The 20,000-nt window shown below is 46.2% G+C and overlaps 1 protein-coding gene across 1 annotated transcript in view; it reads left to right on the forward strand.

The window, feature by feature from the left end:
- The window catches only part of bcar3 (BCAR3 adaptor protein, NSP family member), a 130,733-nt gene that overhangs the window by 13,834 nt on the left and 96,899 nt on the right, over positions 1-20,000 (forward strand). Inside the window, exons 2-3 of the mRNA XM_063201700.1 lie at positions 2,633-2,773; positions 12,630-12,744. Coding sequence (XP_063057770.1) covers positions 2,684-2,773; positions 12,630-12,744 — 205 coding nt within the window. The 5' untranslated portion in view covers positions 2,633-2,683. The remainder of the gene's footprint in view (positions 1-2,632; positions 2,774-12,629; positions 12,745-20,000) is intronic.

Consider the following 20,000-nt stretch of genomic DNA (forward strand, 5'->3'; position numbering starts at 1 on the left):
CACTTTAAAACTCGTTTCGGGCGCCTTTGCTGCTGCGTTGTGATGGGCTGTGCCACAACTATTGCGCTCAATTGACTAAATCTCCAATCCTTTCTTGTCACTTTTTTTGTAAAATAAAATCTATCCAAATTTGGTATGGTAGGCCAATTGATTTACAGTAGGCTCTTGCTTTTGTACAAAGACAAGGGCACCGTACTCTGAGAATATCAATCAATGCATACAGAAATTGCTGTAACACCACAAAGCAAACTAGGGAACATTTCTCTGCACAGGGTGCACAGTTCAGGATCCCTAACTCTTCAGCACCACATCGCTTGAATCCTTCGCCACACCTTCAGGAGATCCTCTCATGAGTAGGGCTGTAATGATACACCCAACACACAATTCAGTTCGTATCATGTTTTTTGACCTATGTCTCGTTACACCCCATGATTACATTTTTAATTTTTTGTGAAATTTTTTTTTTTTTTCACATTTGCCAACATTATAAAATAAAATTATGAATAAAAACTATGATGGTTTATACTGTATGTAGAATGGATTACACGAGGCTACAAATAATGCTTGGAAGCACATCATATCATGTGGTTGTTTTCTGGACTGAAGGTTAACTCAAATCAAATCAAAACTTTCAAAGGGCGTATCACGATACCACATCCTTGCATCGTGATACAGTATTGTGACTATGTGTATCGCAATTTCTCAGTATGATACAATATTCTTTACAACCTTACTCATGAGGTCACTGTTCAATAATATAGGGCACCTTAGCTGGCAGACGATGGCCTGATGAAGTGCCTCTGCCCAGCATGAGATGTGCACTGGCCCTGGCACTCGCTGCTGTCTTGCACTCATAGCCCAATCTCAGTAATGGGGTTGTTTCAGGGCTCTGTCAGACCATGGCCAAGTTATTAGAGGAAGGCCCTGAGCCCATATACTATAGTATAGGAGATGCGGCATGCTGCGTTGGATTTACATTTCAAAATGTCAGCACTGCAATATTTTTCTGATTTGTAATTGTTCTGCTCTGTTATTTTCAGATGTAAGCACTTACATTTCTTTATATGTTATTTATACTACAGCTATGAAATGATTGAGGTTGTCCAGTGAGATTGAATTTCACTTTCACTACATCTTTGTTACTCAGAAATGGGTCATTCATTGCGATTGTCATTCTCATCTTGCACAGTTGAGTGGGCCTGTGGTTGATATTTTTATCGGATGATGACAAGCACAAACAAACACAGACTTCCTCAGCAATTAGCCTACGCCCTCAGTAGGAGTGGTGGCCAATCAAATATAACGGCAATCCAGCAATGATAAGGAACTTTTCTATGATGTGATCGTCCCATGACTCAATGACTCAGGTGTTTTGCACCATGAAAACGTGAATCAGCAGCCAGAAAATAACCGTGCCAAGTCATGTGAAGCCTCGGGGTCTGCTTGTGGCTTTACTTAACACGACAATGTTTTTTCCCCCTGGGGATGAGACCAAAGTAGGGAAACCCCCAAATCATATTAACCTAGGCCCTTTATAGCACTTTATCTATCACACTTACATTCGCTTCACTATCTCAGCACCCGAAGCCTGTATAGTTTCAAACTAATTTTGTCCCCTCCCTTGAACTCAAGCTCATTGTACCTTGAGCCTTTCCTTGCCCCAGTGCTCCTAAATTGGTCTTGCGCTCAATTTTCTCAGTAGCAGTTAAGCTCTTTAGCCTATACGCCCCCTCTATGAAAAGCACATTAAACATAAAGCCCATGCAATTACAGAGTAGCTACGTGGGAAAGCACAGAGGGAATAGGGGACTTCCTCTTCAACCTGAAGATGTATTGAAAAGAATCATACCATTTCATTCACTATGATTAGTATTATTGTGATAATGATTATTATTGCAGTTTAGATTATTATTGTTATAGCACCTGCTGGTCCATACTATACCTAAATCTTTCTGGCTTCTGTCAGTGTAAACTGCTTCAACACTACGATGCTACACATAAAATATATAGCAGTCATTGAGACAGACTAATGTATTACTAACTATACTAAGTACATTCGACATGACATCAACGCAGATATGCGCATGAAGACAGCAATGCACCCTGGATCAAAATGCTGCATGACGGTTAGATTTCCTGTCAAACTTCGAAATTTCGTCGACGTTGCGTTGACGAGGTGACATGTCACATGGTGTAAAACTATCGCGGGATGAATGCGGCTGCAGTCAGATCTTGCAACCTCTGCAGTTGCTTATCCCCTTCAACGCTCGTCGGCGGACTGCCTCCGAGGTCACGCGCCCATGAACTGGTTGGTCAACAACTCACTCACGTGTGTACATGGGTCTTGTCTCACACCTCTACACAAGTTTGCGCAGGTCCCCACTTCAGCTCCTCCTCACTGCCTGTCCCCCCACTCCTCACACGTGGTGTGTTAGTAGAGCAAACCGGTGCGAGCTCATCGTCTCGTTCATATTTGTGGCCGACTGCAAATGCGCTGTATTTAATAACACCCACATCGTGACAACAAGTTCTCGCTCACGTCCTTCCGTCAATGTTGATCGACAGCATAGAACTCGTATTCACCTATTGCATCCAGTTTACCTCAGGTCTGTGATTGTGTCTTTCCCTTTAGGAGAGGAGCCTGGGGACAACCAGCGCCCCCTGGGGAGCCGGAGTGTGGGCCATGAAGCACATGTCAATCTCCAGATGGCTGAGCCAGCTGGGCCTGCCACAGTACTGCCCGCTCTTTGACGACGAGTATGACGGAGTGGAGGTAAGACCGGCTCTCAGTCCAGAGCTGTGGACAGAAGCTCTCACATCACATGTAGTTGGAGCATTATCCCAAAATAGACTCTGAATCAGATAATCTGAAATGAAATTGGAAAGACACTCAGAGCACACATACACACACATACAATCAACATTTCAGAGATGTCTATCGCAATTAAAATGAGGCGATTGCAATTTCGTTGAGACTGCAGCCATCCCACAAACAGCTTGTGATTCCATAAAAGGTTCTTTTTTTGTGAGACACACTTGCATTTTCTCAATGCTTGGTTATTGTGAGGATTGAAAAGTGAGAATACGAGATTCCTTTGATATTGCAAACCTGCAAGAGAAGAGAATATGTCTCCCGCTATGCTCGCCAGTCTCTGGGCCCAGTCAGATTAATAACCCTGCGCTTGACAGAAAGCGTCTTGCTTTGAGAGCAGCACTGCCAGTGTAAAGACAGATGTTTTCCACAAGTCATTTTGATGCCGACGGTGGAGCGGTGTGAGTGGAGTGCGCTATGTGAAGAATCTGAGCAAGTGCAGCCGTACTGGAGTGGATCGCGTGTGAAGTTGATGCTTTCTTGGAATCATGGAGCTGTTTGGAAGCAGTAAACAGTAGCATGCAAGCCCTTAGCTAACCCCCTCTTGCCTCCCCCTACTCTCTCTCTCTCTCTCTCTCTCTCTCTCTCTCTCTCTCTCTCTCTTTCTCCCACCATGCCTGTCTTCTGTCAATGAGTTTCACTGTTCCTCCCCTATTTTTGTTCATTTCTTCTTAATTTTTCTCTGTTGTTATCCTTTTTGATCTTTTCATCTCTGTGCTTTTGCCTTATGATTACCCCCTCCCATCCATCTTGCCACCGTCAAGCACCCCCCACCCCCCTCCCCCTTCTTTCTCCTCCATTTCTCTCAGACGTGGCCCTCTCCATCCCTCACTAAGACACATTAATGTTGCATTATTCAGCGCTAAAGCAGGGGATTTATGTGCCCACTTAGCACACACACTCTCCCTGATGGGCCCCCAATGCCCCGCCAGACACTGCCCCGTGACGAAAGGAAGGATGGCCTCACAGCACCGCCTTGAACTTCGGGCACTTTTACGTCAATAGCAGTTGGTGTGCACTGCACTGCAGCACCAAATGGTCCTTTCAGCTCTTAGCTTGGTGTGTTGGTGGGAAAGCATCAGTCAGTAAATCAAGCGCACCAAGACCTCCAGAAAGAGGTTGCCTCCACCATTAACGCCCGCAGAACGCTTTGGATAAAAATGTCTGCTAACTGTCATGTAATGCAATGTAATGCAATGTAATGTTATCAGGATTCTAAATTAACACCAGTCAACTGGCCAAATGCTGGTGAAATTTCAGTTTGCCTGGTAGACAAGTCCACCTTACTACCCACTTTGACCCATTAATCAGTGTGTGTTTCTCTGGTAAAATTAACAAATACTAGTCATTTTGGCTGGTGATGAAAAAAGTTAATTTAAACCTCTGAATGGAATGTAATGTAATGTGAAAGCACCCTAGGTCTCAAGTTCAAGGAGATCAGATCACACAGTCCAGCTCTGAGGGGCTGCGAGTAGTTATTTACTCCCCATGATTGCTGACAGCTCTCCACTCCAACATGACTGTTGGCGTGCCTGCACTTCTCACACGGCCGCTTTTCCTTCCTCATCACTGTACTGTTACACGCAGATTTACAACTGTGTTGCCCAGTATGTTATCTTGGGTATGTCGTAGTGCATTAGATGCTGTATTTAATTTTCTGTGGATAACCTATGTTCATGTTCAGGATCTGTATTCAATGAAAAATGAATGCAATACTGCACTTACATTGATTGAAATAAGTAATTTTATTGATTGTAGGTCTGTCTGCCAGTAGTGTCAGAGAGAGAGAGAGAGATTTTAGATATGCTTGTTGATCCCCCACTGTGAACTTTGTGTCTATAAGAGTCTATTGGTATCGGTTTGACCAACCTCCATCCATAAGCTTGATGTGACAGTTAGATTGTCAATGTAGAGTTCACTTAAGATCTATATTGTAGCCTATGAGCACCTGAGATTCATAGTAACATACAGTATGAACTGTCTCTCATTCAATGTTGCTTAAAATCCAAAACCATTTGACAGTATCCCAAACGTACATACTTGCAGGTTGTTTAGCTCTTGTTCATTTGGCCTACTCATAGGATGTTGCTCAGGTTTGTATGCTATCTACTGAGCTATTTATTCCTCATAGTGCTCTCTAAGATCTTTTTTCCCACACACAATCCAGCACAACGTTTCAGGAATGCAGTTTTAGTTTTCCGTTGTGGGAGTTGGAGTGACCTTGACGGCAGTAGTCGCATTCTAAAGAGTCCACAGTGGGCTGTGAGGAGCTGGTGAAAATGGTGAAGTGTTCCCCATGTGCACCTTACTGGGTTGGTTCATGAGGGAAACTTGCCTCGGGCCAGCACACACTTGCTCCGCTCACGCTGTGTCTGAGTCACACTGTGTGTTTGTGTATTATAGAGGGGGGAAGTACACTGTCTGCCTGCAGCCGTGGACAAAATGTGAGTGCAAATATAGGCCTACCCTCCAAGTGACTACAATTCCCTGCCTGCTATATAGAGTAGTAGATCCACCGGCGGGAAATTAAGCCTTGCCTCTATGTTTTGAAGCAGTTAATTTTATATTAACCCATTAAATACAGCATAATAAATTTGCTGTTACCAGATAGGCAATGAAGTGGTAGTGCATTACTCAAGACCCTGGCCTGTGTTATGTCATAGAAAGTAGTAACTGTAGTACTAATGGTAGTTAACTTTTCAATGACTATTAAAGTGTTCCACTGGTGGAACAGCGTGCATAAAGGGGGTTACAGATGAAGAAGTCTGACCAACCTGTCTCTTGTCAGTTCTTTTCGTCAATTCTTTGGAAAAATGAAAAGGAAATGCTGTTATCATCATCAGTGGTCAGTAAAAATCTAGCTCCCAGCCACAGTGATTTATCTCTCATTTAGTGCTATAGAAATCCCTGATCATTTGTGTTTTTAGGGTTTTTTGGGGGGCTGTAAGCCTATATTTTGTGACTGAACAGTATAGAGGGTGACAGGAAGCGAGATGGGGGAGAGACACGGAAGGTTCGGCAGATGACCCGGGTCGGACTCGTTGCCGGTGTAGCAGTCTAGTTCCTGGCCGATTGAGCCATGGTTGGGCTGTTTGATGAGAGGTTTCAATCTTCACCCTTCTCGGTGCTTCCATAAAGACAGACAGAGTGGTCCACATCAACGATTTACTACAGGAGGCTCAGAGTGTTCCCCAGAGGTTCACTGGCTCTCAGCCTTCCCTGCCTTATCAAGCAGCGACCCTGTCTTCTCACTGGGCCAAGGACAGTCCGGCTCAGAACCAAACTTTGCCTTGCCTTGTTGTTGTCAAACCTGGCCTTGCAGAAGGGATGGACTGGACTGTGCTATGTGTATGAGAGCTATGTGAGCTGTGTTGTGTTGTGTTGTGTTGTGTTGTGTTGTGTTGTGTTGTGTTGTGTTGTGTTGTGTTGTGTTGTGTTGTGTTGTGTTGTGCTGTGTAGTGTCGTGTTGTGTCATGTTGTGTTGTGTTGTGTTGTGTTATGTCGTCCTGTAATGTGCTTGGCTGGTCTGTGCAGTCTTGAACTGTGCACTGTTGTGTTATAGTGCATTGTTATGTGTACTGTGAAGCGCTGCTCTGTGCTTTGCTGTGCTGTGCTGTGTCGGTCTGTGCTGCGCTGCTCTGAGCCGCACTGTGTTGCGCTGTGCTGTGTTTTGTTATGCTGGGCTTTGCTGCACAATGCTGTCCTGTGCTACACTGTGTTGTGGACACATTGTACGTTGATGTCCTGGGCTGTGCTATGTTATGCTGCACTGTACTGCACTGTACTGTGCAGGCCTCTCTGCTCCACTGCGCTCACTCAGATCAGATGTGTTTGTTGGGATCTTAATGCACGCTGTGCGTTAAGTGATTTCACTCGCCCTTAGCCGCTAATCACATCAGCAGACTGGAGGTTTTTTTCTCTTCGTCTGCCGGGGGGAGATACACAGAGCTAATGAAACATCCATTACTGCACCATTACCACAGGAATCATGGGGGGCAGAGGCAGGAAATAATGGGCTTCCTGATTAAATGTTTTCCCTTGCGTGTGTGTGTGTGTTAGTGTGTGTGTGTGTGTGTGTGTGTGTGTGTGTGTGTGTGTGTGTGTGTGTGTGTGTGTGTGTGTGTGTGTGTGTGTGTGTGTGTGTTAGTGTGTGTGTGTGTGCGTGTGTGTGTGTGGTTGCATTCACACTTGTGTGTGTGATTATGCAAGTGCAGGTACAGAATAGCAGTGTGAACCAATTGCTTTACGAGGAATCTGGTCCCAGTAGCTAAAAAGTTGGTGTCATTTATTGAAAAATTACAGTCAAGTAGTGAACGCATGGTGGCCTACTGATATCACGATATTATTCAGGGTTTCGCCCAAGCGATATGTGTCACAGCTTTATTAATTCCCCGAAGGAGGACAACTCTTTTTGGAGACAGGGGTCTTTGCTCCAGTGCGTGACAGACTAGGGGGAGGGATGCGGGTGAATGCATGGCTGCCTCAGCTTTTGCCTGATAAGAAATCTCTATAATAAGGGCTTAGTAATGGGCCTTGTTGGCATCACCTCTTTGAAGAAGCAGCACTTCTTTCAACCCCCCTCTGGGGGTTCAAATGGTACACAGGTCTGTATACTGTGCTTATGCAGGTCAAATCACCACCTGTCTTTCTGAAATCAAATCCTGGTTCACCTCAAATTTTTTGAAACTGAATTCGAACAAAACTGAAGTCCTACTTATAGGCACCAAATCCACCTTATCCAAAGCAAATAGTTTCTCCTTCTCAATTGATAGCTCTCCTGTCTCCCCCTCCCCTCAAGTTAAGAGTTTGGGTGTCATGCTTGATGGCTCTCTATCCTTCCTCTCCCACATTAATAACATCACACGGTCTGCCTATTTCCACCTACGCAACATTAACCGTCTCCGCCCCTCTCTCACCTCCCATTCTACCTCCATCCTTATACACAGTCTTGTCACCTCTCGCATTGATTATTGTAATTCTCTCCTCTTTGGTCTCCCTCAAAAATCTCTCCACAAGCTCCAACTGGTCCAGAACTCAGCTGCCCGCATCATAACCAAAACCCCTTCCTGTCACCATATTACCCCTGCACTCCAACATCTCCACTGGCTCCCTATCAAATTTAGAATTCACTTTAAAATACTTCTCCACACCTTCAAGGCTATCTACAATCTTGCCCCTCCTTATCTATCTAATCTTATTCATATTGCTATTCCCTCCCGCCCCCTCCGTTCCTCTTCCTCCATTCTCCTCTCTGTCCCTTCTGCCCGTCTCAGCACCATGGGGAACAGAGCTTTCAGTTGCTCTGCTCCTCAGCTGTGCTTCCCCCTGACATCCGCAACATTGAGTCTTTACCCCTGTTCAAATCAAGACTTAAAACTCATCTATTTCAATTAGCCTATTCTTTATGATTCTTTAACTGTATTTTGTTTTATTTTATTTTTATTTATTTTCTATATATTTATGTTTTGTTTACAATCTGTTTATCTGTCTTGTTTTATTTTGCCTCTCTCTGTACAGTGTCCTTGAGTTTTTTGAAAGGCGCTTTTAAATAAAATGAATTATTATTATTATTATAAATCAAGGCCTTTTAGCTGTAACGCAGCATTCATCTAACATTACCCCACAGACAGGGGTATCGCTGACAGCTTTGAGCGAGCCCAGGACAAAAGCATCTGAAACGGCTCCCTCTCCATTCATACAATGTAATGGGATTCCATTTCTGGGCCCCTCCTTTCACAGTGCCCAGGACAAGTGACCCGTTTGCCCCCAGTCATTGGGCCTACCCACAGGCACTCTTTTGTAATATGCAGACTCCTGTCCTCCCTTGCTCCCTTGCATGCTTGTGGCCTTGCGATGACGTCACTGACGACAGAAGTGTATTTCGATATCTCGCAAAAGTGCAATTCTATATGTCAGTTTCTCATTTGCAATTGGTATTTTGAATGAAGAGTACCATAGTTCCCCAAAAGTTGTTCTGGCAAGGCTGACAGCGGGGAAACGTTATTGTTTTCTCCATGGAGGTGGGCACCAGCAAAACCACAAGCACAGGTACCACAAGCACTTGGAGTCCGCATGTTGGAAAGAACCTAGTGTGAGACTAGCAAACTAGGCCACAACAACACCCTATGCCCACATGCACCTCCCTGCACAGTAGGGGTGGGCGATATGACGATATAAATCGTGAATCGTGATATCGAGTACAAGATCGTCTCGAATCTGCCAAATTGGAAAAATCGTATAGATCGTCTTATAGTGAGGATGTTAACTATGAGTATCAAAGTGATGTTTACATACTTGTGTTGTTGTCTTCACTTTTATTCTTTACATTATTGTATTCTAATTGTGCACTTTATGAGAGTGTCATCAGTGTGTTAATATTCTATTAACTGCAAATTACGAATTGCAAGCTTATCAAAATTGATATTTGTTGTTTTTATTTTTTGGATGGAAGATCGTGATTAAAAAATCGAAATCGAGATTTCATGTTAAAAAATTGTGATATGACATTTTTGCCATATCGCCCACCCCTACTGCACAGTAGCCTAGGCCTACACACTGAATGGAGCAGGACAATTAAAAGCAATCATATGGTGTAGAGTAGACTGTAGATAGCAGTGCAGGCTTGGTGGTAGTGGAGACAATCTTATTCCACCATGTGCATGGGGGCTCGTTGAGTCATGCCTGGTTGGTCTGTTTTGTGCAGGGGGTGTTCACTCACGGAACTAGCTACTAGCTTCAATTGGCTAACCCTAACCACGGGCCAGGGCAAAATGAATGGGTGTCAATGGAGTTTTCTACCATTATAATTTTTGTGATTTTTTATAATTTTTTGTCCTGAAATATTAATATTATGTTCGAAGCTAGAAATAATAAGACCCCATTTGAGAAGCGTTTCGATTATTTTGCGCCATTAGATTATTATATAGCCTACTGGGTCACAAAGCTCAATTTTTATGGGGCCAAACCCATAAACATTAGCGCGATGCTAGCGAGTACAGGTTGAAATCTTCTAACCTGCTGTAAAACTACACACCTGAACGATTTGTCAATACAGCCAATTGTTAAACAACAGTCATAGTGCTTACCAGGAATGTTTTGTTGATGATATTTGTGACTGGAAATCGCAGTAGCAATGTATTTAGCATGGGTTCCCCTTTCCATTCCATACATTTTCCCACATGAAGGACTGGCCTACGCTCATTACTGCAGTATGCATGCAAAGCTAACTGGCTACAATGGGAACCAATGAGACTGAGCCTTCTCCCTGTTAGAGATTCTCTGGTTTTGAGGACAGGCATAAGGGCATGGAATCAAGATGGCTCCTGTGTCACTGTCAGACAAAAGCAATCAGACTATCTTCAGAGAGAGATAGAAGAGGACAGTGAGCGAGAGGAGAGAAGAAAAATAGGGCAGAGATACGACATGGGTAGAGAGAAAGATTGGGAAACAGAGAAGTAAATGAGGTAAAACCAGCAAGGGAGATGCAGTTAGTATCAGTGACAGAAACAGAGATGTAGACAGAGAGAGAGAGAGAGAGAGAGAGAGAGAGAGAGAGAGAGAGAGAGAGAGAGAGAGAGAGAGAGAGAGAGAGAGAGAGAGAGAGAGAGAGAGATGCAGAAAACGGAGCGAGTGAAACAGAAAGACAGGCTATTCAGCTTCAGGACAAAACTCATCACAGAGAGAGAGAGAGAGAGAGAGAGAGAGAGAGAGAGAGAGAGAGAGAGAGAGAGAGAGAGAGAGAGAGAGAGAGAGAGAGAGAGTAGATAAGACAGACAAAGGGCTTAATGTGGCGTGGGCCTCTGTCTCTGGGCCCTTGAAAACAAACCCTCTGCTCACCTCACTGCTCTTCAGTGCACACCCGTAACCACACCAAAAACATCAGCACAGGACATCAACACACATGCATGCACACACATGCATGCATGCACAGGTATGCACACATAGAGATTCATGATTGCACACACACAGTAACACACATGCACACAAAGAGACATACAGATATTATACACTGTATGTATGTGCACACATACACACAGATACACTCAAAGACACAAAAATGCACATGGATTTAAATACACTGAATCACTCATGCACGTACACTTATACATGCATACAGAATCACACACATGCCCGCACAGTGCACACACACGCACAGGCAAACACACACACACACACACACACACACACACACACACACACACACACACACACACACACACACACACACACACACACACAAAGACAACATCCCACAAAACCAAACACTGCTTTCTTACAACACCAGCAAAGACAACACACACACTCACATGGCAGTGCTTTGTCACAACATCGGCAGAATCAACAGCACACACATTTGTAGCCCTTTGTCACTCCAGCTAAGACAACAGCCACCATGCCGCTCATGGGAATGGGCTCTTGGCTAGAATTACTGTCGGTACTCTGCATTTACTATTGTGTGGAGAGGCGAAGTTTGAAAAAATTATACGTTTTTAACATGAGCACAAAGTGTGATTGTGTACTGTCGGCATTTAGTACTGTGTTGAAATGCGAAGCAAAAAATTACACTCTTGGTTAGAATTATTATCAGTAGGCCCTATCGTGGCTCTATTGGTAGGGCACTTGTCTGCTATGTGGCTGACCCGGGTTCGATTCCGGCCCAGGTCCTTTGCCAACCCCTCCCTGTCTCTCTCTCCCAACTCACATCCTGTCATAGTCTTCACTGTCCTATCTCGAAATAAAGGCAACCCCCCCCCCCCCCCCCCCAAAAAAGGACTGTCGATAGTCTGCATTTACTATTCTGTTGAGAAGCGAAGTTTGAAAAAAAAATTGTGACAAATTGTGACTGCTACTGTCGGCATTTAGTATTGTGTTGAAAAGTGAAGCTAAAAATTACACGTTTTTAACATAAACACAATTTGTGTGATTTCATTGTAAAATAAACAACCCCTCACACTGGAAGTCATGCCATATATCTTTGAATTTGAAAAGTGTGCATGCGTCATCATGTCGTGATGGAGTACTGTTGTGGTGGGTGTGTGTTTTTCGCATTCGGTCGCAACAGGCTCTCAGGCATGCAAAGTGCGGAGTGTCGGACAGCAGAAAATAGCTCACGACCTACAATTTAGCTGTTTTGTTTTTGGTCTCGCAGAGGGAGAAACAATGAGCGCTGGAACGCAGCAGAGGAAAAACAAAGCCGTATTTGCTCGACACCAGGAATGTATTGTTGAGGAAGCTGGAGTAGAGTGGCGCTGTAGTAGAGTAGAAATGTGGGGGTTTTGAAGAGCGGCCGGCGGGGTAATGACAGGCGACAGTGCCCCTTCCTTTTGGGACGACGGGTGGGGACACGAAGCTGTGGGTTGCACTTAGAGAGGGTCAATTAGAATACGCCAGTGGTGCTAGGCTAGCAAGGGGTGTCAAAGACGCTTCTGTCACAACTGGCACCTAGAAGTGTTCATCAAAAAGTAACACAAAAAAACATGCTACAAGTTTGATCCATTCAACTACCGGTATCCATTCAACTCTAAATAAGAATCACGTGCGTTATAAAATAAAGCCCAGCAGATTTTGCTTGGAGTCAATCAACAACACAACACTTGTCGCACTGCCACCCAGGGTTATCAATCCTGGCTTCAGAAATGAAAAGCCCTCCCAACAAATTCCTAGTGCAACAAAATGATACGTATATTCTCTCTCTCTCTCTCTCTCTCTCTCTCTCTCTCTCTCTCTCTCTCTCTCTCTCTCTCTCTCTCCTCTTCAGGACATTCTGCATCTGACAGAGCTGGACCTGCTGGAGTTGGGGGTCCACAACCATGTCCACCGCATTCACATCCTGTCCAGCATCCAGCTGATGCAGGAGAGGGAGAGGAGGAGAGGTCAGTGTCCGCCTTTTCCCCCCCACAGAACAGTTTTAATCAAGGTGGTGTGGAGTAAGCCAGTCTCAGAGACACACAACTCATCATTGGAAAGGCGACTTTTTATAGTTTCATGTGAAATATGATTTACGAACTGCAAAAAACAAATGGCTCATACAATTATTTGGTAAAGCAGCTTTAGAAATTATGATCACAATACAAAATCTTAATCTTTTCAGATAGGTGGGCACCTTAACTGTTGAGTTCTGAGGGAAACTCGGAGTGTCACTGTGTGCCAGTGTGCCTGTGTGTCAGTGTTCCAGTGTTAGAGAGAGGGAAAGCTTGATGGCTTAACCTTTGAGCAAAAGGCCCAAAAACCCAAAGTAAGAGCTCATGTGTGTCGCCAGTGTCCAGTCAAAGTCCAACAACATCCCCAACTACAACAAGCAGGAGTCAGTCACACATTCACTGGACAGAGTCAAAAATCAGAGTGGCATCGCACACAGTTGTTCCTTACATACTTCAAACTCACTCAACCAAGTGACTGATCTGGCTCTTGCTCAGATGTGGAGGAAATATCACGGCAAACATGTTCCGTGTCAGGTGTTGCGCAATATTGTCTTCTTGTGGTATCCTTTTAGACACCTGGGGTGATATCTTAAATCTTAAATGGCAAATAGTGAAGAGAGGAAACCAATCACACAGCATGTGTAGACAGATGTATTCACCAAGGAAGACTCACGTGAGGACAGATGCCTTCACTGTGAAGGCCTCAATGTTGACTGACACACAGTGAAGGATCTGGCCGTGCTCTATTCTAATGCATGCACCCCAATACACAGCGCTGATAGAGCCATCTGGTGCTCTCTCTCTCTCTCTCTCTCTCTCTCTCTCTCTCTCTCTCTCTCTCTCTCTCTCTCTCTCTCTCTCTCTCTCTCTCTCTCTCTCTCTCTCTCTCTCTCTCCATGTGTGTGTGTGTGTGTGTGTGTGTGTGTGAGAGAGAGAGACTGTGTGTGTGTGTGTGTGTGTGTGTGTGTGTGTGTGTGTGTGTGTGTGTGGGTGTGTGTGTGTGTGTGTGTGTGTGTGTGTGTGTGTGTGTGTGTGTGTGTGAGAGAGAGAGAGAGACTGTGTGTGTGTGTGTGTGTGTGTGTGTGTGTGTGTGTGTGTGTGTGTGTGTGTGTGTGTGTGTGTGTGTGTGTGTGTGTGTGTGTCTATGTGTGTGTGCGCAGTCACACACACACCACACACACACTCATCACACCACAGTCAGCCGCATTTGGCCTGACTGAGCTAGCCAGCGCTCATGTGTAAACACCGCTTCACAAAAGAGGGTCAGAGAGGCTGCCGTGTGGGAGAGCAGAAGAGGAAAAGAGGAGAAGCGGAGAAGCAGGGAGATGTATCTGCCGTTTCCCGCCAAGAATCACAGGGCTGAGTAAACAGCCGCCACTCTTATCATCTCTGCCATCAGACCCAGCACAGAAGCTACTTGCTTTATATGCAGCATTTAGCCAGCCCTCCCTTCTGCTACGGACCTGTTTGTTTTGGGAGCATCTGGATACTCGCCATCATCACTACTACAGAGAGTTACAGAGGTGGGCTGCATTTTAGGAGACAGAAGAGTGCAGGAGCAACTTGCTTTAGCTAGCTAGCCCTCCCCTCTGCTACTGACCTGTTTGTTTTGTGAGGAACTGGTTGCTTGCCATCATCACTGCTACAGAGAAGGGCTGCGTTCAGGGCTGGATTAACACACAGGTTAGATATGGCTGCAGCCAGGGGGGCCCTGATTGGCCAAAAGTTAAAAATTGCAGAATTGTGACTAGATGCAATATTGAAAATTTCATCTGTCGTGTTGAGTTCAGCAACCTGTAGCCTAGGGGCCCCGGGCTGCGTTTTAGTATGCGGAAGGGCGCAGGAGCGACTTGCTTTAGCAAGCCCTCCCCTCTTCTACTGACCTGTTTGTTTTGGGCAGCACTGGTTACTCACCATCATCACTGCCACAGTGACGTACAGAGGTGGGCTGCGTTTAAGGGTTGGAAGCAGCACAACAGCCACTTGCTTTGTATACTGTACTAGCTACAGTAGCCTGCCCCAATGCTGCTGACCTGAATGTTTTCTTTGGGCAGCAGTGGTTACTCGCCATCATCACTGCTGCAGAAGTGGGCTGCTGCATTTTAGGATTCAAAACAGCTGAACAGCTGCTTTCTTTATATCAGAGATTCTTTAAGTATAGAGATATGCCATTGTAGTTGGTTGCTATGGGCACCTAACATGACCAGGTTCCGGTCTGCCTAAAGGGCGTGTCATAATGCTCCTAGCATTGAATAGAACAGTCCTTAGGTCTGCCTAGGTCTGCCTAATAGAACCAGGAAACAATGGGCCAATGGAACCTCTCTCTCTCTACTCTCTCTGTTTATATACTGTATGTACTAGCTAGCCTTGCCCTCTCCTGCTGACCTGTTTGTATTGGGCACCGCTGGTTACCATCATCATCATCATCATCACTGTGACTGAGAGGTAGAGGTGGGATTCATGTAGTGTGGGAGAAGAGATAGCTTGTCAATGTTGTTGTACAGTAAATGTTCAATGTGTACTAATGCTTTGGGAATGTACAGTAGATCGCATGAAAGCACAAAGACAACTTTTCACAAGTGCACTTTTGTCACTTTTTGAGACCTTTTTTTGTCATTCTCAACTTTTCAAAACCTCAACGATCACTCCCCCACATTTCAGGATACCAAGACTGCAGCCGGGTACAATAGGTGGGCCTGTGGACCTCAAATTGACAAACATTGTTTCAAGCTAAACCATATTTTCATCACAGCAGAAACACACCTGAAATTCTTTATTTTCGTCCGTGTTTAGCATGGCTTGAAACTAACGTCAACAGTAGGTAGCCCATCTTCAAAACTGTTAGGTTTTGTGACTTTTCTTGGCCTCTAGGGGTCACTCTTGCATCCTTGCCATGTTTGTTTTGACAGCTTGATTTGTGTTTGTTTTGACAGCCATGTGCTTCCTTGTTTTGATGTCATGTGATGCTTTGTTTTGATAGTCATGTGATTTGTGCCCCACCTGTTTTTGGTTTACTTTCCCTCCAATTCTTAATTGCCAATTACCTTGGGTATTTATTCCGCCCTGTGTTTTGTTCTTGTCACTGAGTCTTTGTGCTGGTTGAGGGTGAGTCACTTGCATTCTTTGAAGAATACTTTGGAATTACTTTTTGCCTTCTTGAATCTTTGCCTTCGTTATTTTTTGGACTTTAAAATCTACTTTTGTTGAACTTAATCCTGGAACTTGCCACTCAAAGCTTTTTGTTTGAAATTATTTGGATCCTCTGTGCGTTTGGATTTTACTTTATTTTTTGGAAACCTTGATTGCCTTGAATTGGACATATCTTTTGCATGCTGTGGATTTTTCCTGGACTTTGCCAAATTAAACATTTTTGAACTTGATCCTTGTTTGTCAGTCCTCTGCATTTGAGTCATTTCTCTGTTTTGCCTAGTGGGTGTTCACTGCATTAGGCCAGTGGCCAGGGTCTCAGTCCCAGCCCAACCCTAACAGAAAGACTCAGTCATGACTGACTCAGCAGAGGCTTCTCTGACTGGCAACCCAGCAGAGGTTCAGAACATAATTGCTGCTTTAACAAGCTTTGGAGCTACCATGGATACTCATGGACAAGCATTAATGAAACAACAAGAAACCCTTGCTCGCCACGATGAAATGTTACGTCAAATTGGAAATGCCCTTGCACCGTTGACTCCTCTACCTTCGTCTCCTCCTCATGTTCACCCTTCTACTCCACCTGGTCCGGCCTCTGGCTCTGATCCATCGTCTGCTCCAGCTCCAGCTCCAGTGCCAGCTCCTGTGCCTCCTGCCACGCTGCCTACTACACCTCATGAGCCCCGTCTTCCTGCACCACCGAGGTATGATGGCAAACATGGTGAGTGCCGTGAATTCCTTACGCAATGCCAACTTACCTTTGAGCTCCAGCCGGCCACCTACACTTCTGACCGCAGCAAGATTGCATATGTAGTGACATTGTTGGCTGATAAGGCACGCGCTTGGGCAACATCCATTTGGCAGTGACAGGGACCTGAGTGTTCTGATTTCAAGAAATTTATGGAGGAGATGCTTCGTGTCTTCGATCAGTCAGACATTAGCCAAGATGCAGCCAAGAAACTCATGTCCATTCGGCAGGGAAGAGGTAGCGTCGCAGACTATGCCATCTCTTTTCGTACACTTGCAGCAGTCAGTGGATGGAATGATACTGCCCTGGTTTCAGCTTTCCACCATGGCCTATCTGACCCCATTAAAGATGGTCTGGCGTCTATAGGTTGCCCTACTGTACTTGAGACGCTGATCTCTCATGCCATTCGCCTTGACAACAGAATTAGGGAGCGTAGTCGAGACCCAAGCTTTCCTTATCTCACTGCTTCATCCTGGAGTTCACCCACCTCCGCCAGTGACTGCCCAGAGCCCATGCAAATTGGCCGTACTCGCCTCACCGCAGCTGAGAGGGAGCGCAGAAGGAGGGACAAGTGCTGCCTCTACTGCGGCAAACCTGACCACTTCCGAGCAGCATGTCCTGAGCTCTTGGGAAAAGGACCGTCCCGTCCAGCCGAGGGAGGGTTGTGACGGGGACCACCCTCTCTCCCGAACTTCCTGGCCAAGGAGTCTACATCCCTGTCTCCATCTCATGGGGTGAGTCTGTGCATTCCTGCCAAGCATTGTTAGACTCCGGGGCCGCTGGTAATTTTATAGATGTCCATTTTGCCCGAAGAATCAATGTCCCCACTGTTCCCCTTGAAGTTCCATTGTCAGTTTCTGCTCTAGATGGCCAGGCTTTAGGTGATGGTAGAGTAACCCAAGTAACTTCCCCAGTTGTTCTCAAGTTCCAAGCTCACCGTGAAGATATTTCCTTGCACCTGATTAATTCCCCAGAGTTCCCTGTAGTTTTGGGCTTCCCTTGGCTTACCCGCCACAACCCTCATATTGACTGGGCAACAGGCCAGGTTGTGGAATGGGGCCCTACATGCCATGCCTCTTGTTTGCTCTCTAGTTCCCCTGTGTCTCCTGCCGAGCCCCCTGATCTCACCGAGTTATCTCAAGTGCCCCCAGAATACTGGGATTTGAAGGAAGTTTTTAGTAAGAGCAGGGCTGCCACTCTCCCTCCTCATCGTGCCTATGACTGTGCCATAGACTTGCTTCCTGGTGCTACCCCTCCTCGTGGCAGGCTGTTTTCCCTTTCTCAGCCAGAGCGTAAGGCCATGGATGAATATATCAAAGATTCCCTAGCTTCTGGTTTCATCCGACCCTCCACCTCGCCTGCTGGTGCGGGCTTCTTTTTTGTCAGTAAGAAAGATGGGGGATTGCGGCCATGTATTGACTACCGAGGTCTCAATAAGATAACAGTACGCAACCGCTACCCTCTACCGCTGATGTCCACTGCATTCGACCTGCTCCAAGGCGCTACAGTCTTCTCTAAGTTGGATTTGCGGAATGCATATCACCTCATTCGTATCAGACAGGGTGACGAATGGAAAACTGCCTTTAACACCCCATCAGGACACTATGAGTACCAAGTGATGCCTTTTGGGCTTACTAACGCACCAGCAGTCTTCATGGCCCTTATCAATGATGTCCTGAGGGATATGATCAACAAATATGCTTTTGTTTACCTTGACGACATATTAATATTCTCCAAGACCTTGAAAGAACACCGCCAACATGTCCGCCAAGTCCTTCAGAGGCTACTCAAGAACTGTCTGTTTGTGAAAGCCCAGAAATGTGAATTTCATGTACCAGAGGTCTCCTTCCTGGGCTTTACGGTACGGACAGGACAACTCCAGATGGATCCAGTCAAGACCCTGGCCGTCCAGGACTGGCCCACTCCCAGATCAGTGAAGGAAGTTCAGCGTTTCTTAGGTTTCGCTAACTTCTACCGCAAGTTTGTCAGGAACTTCAGTTCCTTGGCAGCTCCCATCTCTGATCTCACCAAAAAGACAGCCAGGTCGTTTACCTGGTCTCCTCAGGCAGAGAAGGCTTTCAATGACCTCAAGCACCGCTTCTGTTCTGCACCCATTCTAGTCCTCCCTGACCCTTCACAATCCTTCATTGTCGAGGTGGATGCTTCGGACAGTGGCGTCGGTGCTGTCCTATCTCAGCGTTCGGAGGGAAAGCTGCATCCCTGTGCATACTATTCCCACCGTCTGAGTCCTGCAGAGTCCCGCTACGATGTGGGAGACCGAGAACTGCTTGCTGTGAAACTCGCACTTGAGGAGTGGAGGCACTGGCTGGAGGGAGCTCATCATCCGTTCCTCGTGTGGACGGACCACAAAAATCTACAGTACCTCCAGCAAGCTAAGAGGCTTAATCCACGACAGGCAAGGTGGGCCTTATTCTTCAGTCGGTTCGATTTCACCCTGTCGTACCGCCCTGGCTCGAAGAACACCAAACCTGACGCTCTCTCCAGGCTGTTCTCTTCCACTGACAGGGAGAGTGAAGTTGGTCCTGTTATTCCTGTGTCCCGGATTGTGGCCCCTGTTCGCTGGGGTGTGGAGGAGGCAGTTCGACAAGCTCAGCGCCAGGACCCTGGTCCTGGGACAGGACCACCGGGCCTCTTGTATGTACCTCGTTCAGCTCGGGCCAAGGTTCTCCAGTGGGGTCATTCAACCCCTCTCACTGCTCACCCAGGAGCTGGGAGGACCCTTGAGTTCCTGGAGAGACGCTTCTGGTGGCCGAACATGAAGGAGGACGTAAGGTCGTATGCCCTGGCCTGTGAAGTGTGCACCAGAAGCAAGAACCCACGACAGCGTCCCCAGGGGCTCCTGCACCCTCTGCCCATTCCTCGGCGTCCCTGGTCTCATGTGGCTGTCGACTTCATCACGGGCCTTCCAGATTCTCAAGGTAATGCTGTCATTTTAGTTATAGTTGACAGGTTTTCAAAAGCCTGTCGTTTCATACCATTGATCAAACTCCCTTCTGCTCTTGAGACTGCCAAGCTAATGTTCACTCATGTTTTTCGAGTCTTCGGACTCCCACAGGACATCGTCTCCGACCGAGGGCCCCAGTTCTCCTCCCGAGTGTGGCGGGCGTTCTGTAAGCTGATCGGCGCCACGGCCAGCCTCTCCTCCGGGTTCCATCCCCAGTCTAATGGCCAGACTGAGAGGCTAAACCAGGACCTGGAAACTATGCTGCGGGGTCTGGCGATGGACAACCCAACATCGTGGAGCACCTGGCTGCCGTGGGCGGAGTACGCCCATAACACCCTCCAGTCATCT

Source organism: Engraulis encrasicolus, chromosome 6 (assembly GCF_034702125.1).
Source record: "Engraulis encrasicolus isolate BLACKSEA-1 chromosome 6, IST_EnEncr_1.0, whole genome shotgun sequence".
Classification (NCBI taxonomy): Eukaryota; Metazoa; Chordata; class Actinopteri; order Clupeiformes; family Engraulidae; genus Engraulis; species Engraulis encrasicolus.